At 46.2% G+C, this 8,059-nt stretch overlaps 1 protein-coding gene, 1 long non-coding RNA gene and 1 pseudogene across 2 annotated transcripts; all 3 read left to right on the forward strand.

Moving 5' to 3' along the window:
• The first annotated feature begins 303 nt into the window (after window positions 1-303).
• Window positions 304-1,494, forward strand: LOC147349724 (myeloid-associated differentiation marker-like; annotated as a pseudogene).
• A 1,264-nt stretch (window positions 1,495-2,758) lies between these two features.
• Window positions 2,759-8,059, forward strand: LOC147349725 (uncharacterized). The gene has a single exon (XM_086364641.1). The coding sequence runs from the start codon at window positions 2,877-2,879 to the stop codon at window positions 5,925-5,927; it is 3,051 nt and encodes a 1,016-aa protein (XP_086220767.1). The 5' UTR covers window positions 2,759-2,876; the 3' UTR covers window positions 5,928-8,059.
• LOC147349726 (uncharacterized) lies at window positions 2,759-8,059 on the forward strand. Its single transcript, XR_015150089.1, has 2 exons — window positions 2,759-2,806; window positions 6,274-8,059. It is a non-coding gene; the product is annotated as an uncharacterized LOC147349726 (long non-coding RNA).

Genomic DNA, 8,059 nt, shown 5'->3' on the forward strand with positions numbered 1-8,059 from the left:
GGTGATGGGCGGGGAGAATCATCCTGGAGCGGCTGTGGTCACGGCAGTGGTTTAGTCACTCAGTCGTGTCCAACTCCTGAGATCCTATGGACTGCTGCCTGCCAGGCTCCCCTGTCCATGGGATTTCCCAGGAAGGAATACTGGACTGGGTTGCCATTTCATTCTCCTGGGGATCTTTCTGACCCAGAGATCAAACCTGCATCTCCTGTGTCCCCTGCGCTGGCAGGTGGATGCTTTACCACTGAGCCACCCGGCTGTTACCCGAGTGTCTGGGCCACTGGCCGGAACTCCACAGATCCAGAGCCTCAGCCATCACAGGACCGTGAATCTTTTCCAGGCGTCTGACTTTTTCCACCTCCAGAGCTGAACCTTTCTCTGATGAGTCCTCAGTGAAGACCACTGCTGTACTGGTGACTGTGACCTGCCTGACCATCACAACACCATGTCCACACAGTGGACATCCCCAGACCCGGACGTCATGGCCATGATGTACCTCTGCCTCCGCCTGCTGCAGCTGTTCTCCATGTGTGTGGCCATCTCCCTGGTGGCCAGCAGGGCCACTGAGCAGGGAGCCGCAGGAAACTGGTCCATGTCCATCTGGTGCTTCTGTTTCACCATGACCCTCACGGTATTCATTGTTGAGTGCTATGGGTTCCATTCCCACTTTCCGTTTTTCTGGTTCAACTTCCCGTGGCCTATGCCTGCTACACCACCCTCCTCTGCCTCTCAGCCTCCATCATCTACTCCATCATCTATGTCCACTTTCTGCCTGATGGTCCTTACCAGGACTGGGTCATCGCCGCCTCTGCCTTCTCCTGTGTCACATCAGTGCTGTGTGCCATAGATGTGGCCTGCACGTGGGTTGCCTATGGGTTCAAGGAGATCCCCTGCTGTGTGCTCACCGTGCCAGGCCTGCTGAAGGTGCTGGAGACCTTCGTGGCGTATGTCGTCTTTGCCTGCATCATCAACACCTCCCTGTACCTGCACCAGCCGGCCTGAGAGTGGTGTGTGGCCGTGTACTCCATCTGCTTCATCCCAGCAGCCCTGGCCATCCTGCTGAACCTGGATGAATGGGAATACAGGCTGCCCAGACCGTATCCCATTTTCCAGCTAGTGCTCACCCTGCTCTCCATCCTCCTCTATGTCAGTGCCCTGGTCCTCTGGCTGCTTTACCAGTTCAGCGAGGAGCTCGGCGGGCAGCCCCAGAGGCCCAATGATGGGAACTGCAGGGACGAGCTCACCCACGACATGTGCGCCCAAGACCAGTGCCTGGCTGTGGCCGTCCTGACAGCCTCCAACCTGCTGGTTTACATGGCCAACCTGGGGTACTGGGCCCGCCAGGTTCTGTAGGGACTGAGGACCAGCCCAGGGACTCCTGATCCTCTGCTCACAAAGGTATCCTCACCGAGCTCTGGTGTTCTCTGATGCCCTCTTCCTGGCTCCTCTCTCCCTCCTCACATCCTTCCCCATGCACCTCACTGTCTTTTCTGTTTCCTTCCCTCCTTCTGCTCTGTCTCTTTCCTGCTTAGTGTGGTTGCCCAAGTCCTGTTTTGCTTCTTTCTCTTGCTTCTTTCATCTTTTCTACATTTTCTGCTTTTTGCCCCTTTTCTGGTCATCCTTGGTTTTCTCATCTCCTGTGTCCTGACCACCTCTCCCCATCTTCCTTCTTCTGATCCACAGTCTTCCTTCTCTGCCCACCGCCCCCTCCCATCTCCTAAGGTGCTGACTCCATAGCACACAGTCCTCTGTGTGATTCGGCCCCCACCTCCCATGGGAGGAGAGTATACAGGGCACCTGCCCTTTAATTTAAACTAAAATCTCTGGAGGTCTATAATTTTCAATGGCAGGAGTCTTGAAGCAGAGACCCTGGTCCCTGGGCCCCACCTGGTGCTCCAGGTGGGGTACTCCAGCCCCACCTGAGATTGGCTCCAGAATTTTTGCAGGCTCACTAAAAACCCGCTGCCTAGAGGCCATCTTAGAGGAAGCCAGGGGTAGATACTGTCCATCCCAGCTACTCTCTGGGGAATCAAAGTAGGAGTTCGTGAAGCAACACAAAAACTTTAAGACAGCTGTCTGCAGTGTTGGTGAGGGGCAGCGACGTGGTCCTCCTGCCTCAGTGATCAAAACACAGGTCCTGCCTCTGAGGGGAGAAGAGCATGGCCACTGCAGCCTCAAGGTGTGTTAGCCTGGGACTTTTTTTCTTTTCTTTTTTTCCTATCTTCTGATCAGGAGGGCAAAAATTACTGGGTGACTCTGTTCTTAAAGGGGAAATTTCTCTTTAAGTTCTCTTGGGCAGGTTTCTTTGTAAAGGGTGGGGGTTGCTGCTTCCATTGTCAAAGAAACTGCATGGCTTGAGTGTGAGGGGCACACACATGTGAGTTTCTATGTGCTGACCGCTTCCTGCTGCAACTTCTTGATTCTCTGGGACTCAGACACAATGTGATCTATAAAATACATATAATTTAAAATTTTTTCTGGAGCTTCTGGTGCTGTCAATTGTAGAGAAAACCCTCTTCCTTTCTCCATTTACAATATCCTTTTTAACCTCAACATAAAAATGAAAGAAAATATAAACCCCCCAAAACAAAATCTGCTCTAATTGCCCAGATTTGCCTAGAGCTCAGAACAGTCCTAGTCAGTTTCCACCCTCACCCAAACTCGGAGTCAGCCCCTCCCACTGACTCCCACCCACCCCGAACCAGAGCCTATGGGTGTGAGCCAGCCTGTGACACAAGATGTTGGGCCCCACCCGAACAGGGACTCGAGAATCCGAGCGCAACAACGGCCGCTGCCCGTCAGGATTGAGGTAAGCAACGAGGAATTCCTAATTATTTGAAGTAAGGGGCAGGGAGTTTTATTGTCGAGAGTAATAAATCATGGGACAAGGCAGTAGCCACCAGTTATTTGTACATATGTTGAAAACTTTGTTAAAAGGCAGGGGAATTCATGTAAATAAGTTACAGCTAGAGAAGTTTTTACTTTTTGTAGAAGAAGTTTGTCCTTGGTTCCCAGAGGAAGGAACAGTTAGTCCGGAAACTTGGAAGAAAGTAGGAAAACAATTGCAGACATATTATTCCTTACATGGTCCCAATCGTGTCCCTGTGGATGCTTTTTCTTTGTGGACTCTCCTAAGAGACTGTCTGGATCCTGAACATGAGGGACATAAGATTCAAACGGCCCTCCGGGATACCACAGAACCCGAAGTTGCAGAGCCTTCCACCCCTCCGCCTGAGCCGCTTTATGCCGTGCCTGAGGGAACAGCTTGTAAGGCTAGAAGGAATGATGATGTGTTAAGCTCTGATGAACAGGAAGAGTTAAATGAACAAGCGGCTCAGTACCATAGAGAGGATATGCCTTGGGAGATGATGGTTAGCATGCAACCCTCCTCGGGAAAAGGGGAATTAAAGCATTCAGGGCTTTCTGAAGAACAGCTGGAGAATTTAATTCAGAAAATTGTTATAGCAGTAAAAAAGGATGCACAGGGAGACTCCCACTCCAGCCAGCCTGCGCCTCCAGCATATCCTCCCTCGGTTCTTGCTGGACTTGATCCACCTCCGCCTTTCGTAGAACCGCGAGAGCTTATATCTATCCCTGCTTCTTTGCCCGGTGAAAACATAAAAACTAGAAGTGAGAAATTATTATCTCCTCTTCAACAAGCGATTAAGCGAGCTAATGATGAAGGAGAACATATTCCCGGGTTTTCAGGAATCTATCCAGTATTTGAAAATGCTCAACAGCAGAGGTATTATGAACCGCTACCCTTTAAGCAACTAAAAGAGTTAAAAATGGCTTGTGCACAATACGGTCCGACTGCGCCGTTTACTCAGGCTATTATAGAGGCTTTAGGAAATCAAAATCTGCCACCTAATGATTGGAAACAGGTTGCTCGGGCTTGTCTATCTGGAGGAGATTATTTACTATGGAAATCTGAGTTTGCTGAGCAGTGTGGGATCACAGCCGATATCAATCGGCGACAGGGACTGAACACCACTTATGAAATGATGGTGGGAGAGGGGGATTATCAAGACACTAATAATCAACTTAATTATTTGCCTAGAGCCTACCCTCAGATTAGTGCTGCGGCTCTACGAGCATGGAAAAAATTTCCAAATTCTGATAAAAAGACCGAAGATTTATCTAAAATTCGCCAGGGGCCAGATGAACCATATCAGGATTTTGTTGCCCGCCTGCTTGAGGCAATTAGTAAAATGATGGGGGATGAGCAGGCGGGAATGGTGTTGGCTAAACAGCTTGCTTATGAGAATGCCAATTCGGCTTGTCAAGCTGCCCTGAGACCTTACAGGAAAAAGGGAGGCTTATCCGATTATGTACGGATTTGTGCCGATATCGGCCCTTCGTACGTTCAAGGCATAACTTTGGCCGCGGCATTACAAGGAAAGACAGTCAAAGAAGTACTGTATCAGCAACAAAAGCGGGATAAAACTAGTGGTCAGCCTCGAGTCCTTGGCCCTCTGTGGGAGAGCGCACGTGGGCCCCTGGCCTCGCGCCCGCACAGCCTGGCTAAAACTCAACAGGACTGGCTGTTTCAGTTTAGCGACAACTGGGATATTGCTTTAGCTGGCTTTAGTGGATGGCTTGATAATCATTATCCCTCGGATAAAATTTTGCAATTTGCTCACTATCACCAATTTCTCTTCCCAAAAACCGTTGTTTCTCAGCCCCTTGCCGATGCCCTAACTGTATTTACTGATGGCTCTTCTAATGGAATAGCTAGTTTGATTATACAGGACAATACTGCCACCTGGCGTACTAATTATAAGTCTGCTCAAGAAGTAGAACTATTTGCTGTTTTTCAGGCTCTATTACACATCTCTGCTCCATTTAATTTATATTCCGACAGTCAATATATCATAAGAGCCTTAAACACTATTGAGACTGTTCCATTTATTGGTACCCTGAATTCTACTATCCAAATTCTTTTTCGTGATATACAACATTTAATTTCCTCCAGAGTTAATAAATGCTATTTCGGTCATATTTGTGCTCACTCTGGGCTTCCTGGACCATTAGCACGAGGCAATGCTTTGGCTGACAAAGCTACACGTATGATATTTCCTTCCTTGGAACAAATGGCAAAAACTTCCCACAGCTTACACCATCAAAACAGCAATAGCTTAAGACTTCAATTTGGCATTACTCGAGACGCTGCCAGACAGATTGTTAAGCAATGTCAAACATGTCCTCAATTTTTTAGCGTCCCCCATTATGGAGTTAATCCCCGAGGATTGTTGCCAAACGACATATGGCAAATGGATATTACCCATATTTCTGAATTTGGTAAACAAAAATTTGTTCATGTTACTATTGACACCTTCTCTGGCTTTTTACATGCCTCTCTACAATCCAGAGAAGCTAGCAAACATTGTATAGCTCATTGCATTAAATGTTTTGCTGTTATGGGAACCCCTAAGACCATAAAAACAGACAATGGTCCAGGATACACTGGAAAAAATTTTCAACTATTTTGTATGCAATTGTCTATCTCACATAAAACGGGTATCCCTTATAATCCTCAAGGTCAAGGAATCATTGAACGGGCACATCAAACTCTCAAACATCAATTGCAAAAACTAAAGAAGGGGGAATTGTATCTCAATACCCCCTCCAACTCTCTAAACCATGCTTTATTTGTTCTAAATTTTTTACAATTGGATATATGTGGCCGTTCAGCAGCACAGCGATTTTGGAACTTTGATGCGCAAACAATAAGACCTAAAGTCTTTTGGAAAGACCCACTTGTGGGAAAATGGTATGGACCAGATCCTGTAATAATTTGGGGACGAGGGCATGTTTGTATTTTCCCACAGGATGCCGAAGCGCCGCGCTGGCTGCCGGAAAGGTTGGTACGCACGGCGGAGATGATCGCTAGTAAACCAGATGAGGAGATTGACGATTCAAGAGCATGATGAATTACCATCTCGGCAACAACTCCAACAACTCTCGCATTGATGCGAGAGGCACAGAATCGTGTTGCTGTGCAGGGTGATCCGATATTGCCTTTAAGCTTCCTGATAACCTTATTAATTATCTTGAATCAGATTAATACTGCACATTCTGAAGAATATTCAAATGCTTACTGGGCTTATTTTCCCGACCCTCCCCTTCTCCAACCGGTGGGCTGGGAGGATCAGTCCATTCCCATATACACTAATGATACTGTGGCTTTGGGAGGTTTTTCAGATAAACATATTATCCCTAATCAAGTTAATTTCTCTTATCATGGAATGTTTGATCGTTTACCTATTTGTCTAGATATTTTAATTGAACAGGATGCCTTTTTGCTGGGGAGTCAGGATATGCTGATTATGACAATGGTTGGAGCCTATATATTCCTGGAGTAACGAAAGAATCTGGAATTCCTCAACGTCGTAATGGAACTGGTCCTTTACATATCCCTTTCTGCGACTTTGGAACAAGGGGAAGAGTCACTGCTGCACCATGGAAACTGTGTCGAAATGAGACTGCCACGGTTTATAACATATTTGGGACAAATGAGTCATTGTGGGACTGGTCTCCGGATTCGAACAGAAACCCTGGAGCACAAGATAATAGAAAGTTTGCATCCCGTATTTGGAATTTGGGCGGCTCTGAAGTGTTCCAAACAGAAATCTGGAAACTAGCTGCCGCCCTTGGATGTGAGGGTTCCTACCTTCAGGTGGGATCGAAAGTGAGACACGGTTATTTATGGAATCTCACCATGAGGTACCCTCGAGCATGTGTACCTCACCCTTGTGTTTTATTAGTAGGATCTATAAATATACAACTTGGGTCACGAAATTATAATGTAACTTGTAACAATTGTACTTTGACTAACTGCATCAGGGGAATTACTAATCAAACTAGGGTTCTAGTCTTAAGACAGCCTGCTTTTGTTATGATTCCTGTAAAGATTAAAGGGTCTTGGTATGATGAAAAAGGACTTGAGCTTTGGAGAGAAGTAGAGGGTGCTTTAATGCGTTATCGTAGGGGAATAGGGTTAATAATTCTGGGATTTGTAGCTTTGGTAACCCTTATTGCCTCCTCGATTACTGTAGCCCTGTCCCTGGCACAATCAGTGCAAACTGCAACTTTTGTTGATAATCTGGCACAAAAATGTATCCGTTACCCTGAGGACTCAAGAAGATATTGACAAAAAGCTAGAGGACCGATTGAATGCCCTTTATGATGTTGTAAAATTTTTAGGCGAAGAGGTTCAAGGTATAAAGTTGAGATTACGGGTACAATGTCATGCCGATTTTCGATGGATCTGTGTTACCCAAAAAAAAATATAATGGTAGTATAACTGCTTGGGATAAGGTGAAAGCTCATTTAGAAGGTATTTGGCATAATGAAAATATTTCCTTAGATTTACTGCATCTATATCAGGAAATAATGAACATTGAAAATGCACCCAGACCTGATTTGGATGTTGCAAAAAGAGCTGAGTCTTTTGTTAAAGAACTTTTTCGACATGTACCTACCATCAATAGTATTTGGCACTTGGGAGCAGCCATAGGAGGACTATTCTGAATAATTTTAACTGTTTTATTTCTTGCACCTTGTTTAATTAAAAACCTGATTGATGATCTATGGGTGATAAAGGCTTCCATCTATGGAAATTGTCTGCAGTTAAAGGAACATAAGCGTGTGCCTATATAAAAAGAAAGGGGGAGATGCGGGGAGCTGCCCATGAGAACGGGGTCCTTTATCTAAAGGACACAGCCCTGGGAGCTGCCTCAGTCCTTGAGGGTTTGCTTGCAAACATAGCTCTCTGTCCCGCCACCCCAGAGATTAGGCGACTATTAACTGCAGACACCTGGAGTTCTGGACAAACTTCTCACGCACAAGGAAATGTTATCTGGTGTAAGAAATAATAACAGGGTGCCATTCCCATGCTCTCAAGATTTCTTGTGACTTTTTGTAAGATGTATAGGTCAGCCAAGAAAAATGTTAACTGTCTTGTTTTTCTCTTGCTCTCCTATATAAATATAAGATGCTGAATAAAGTCATGGTCAGACCGCTTCCCTTTGTGGAGACGTGTCTGATCCTCTCGACCCCA

The sequence above is a fragment of the Bos grunniens genome, chromosome 21 (genome assembly GCF_055505025.1).
Source record: "Bos grunniens cultivar Pamir isolate PY7600 chromosome 21, Bosgru_T2T1.0, whole genome shotgun sequence".
Classification (NCBI taxonomy): domain Eukaryota; kingdom Metazoa; phylum Chordata; class Mammalia; order Artiodactyla; family Bovidae; genus Bos; species Bos grunniens.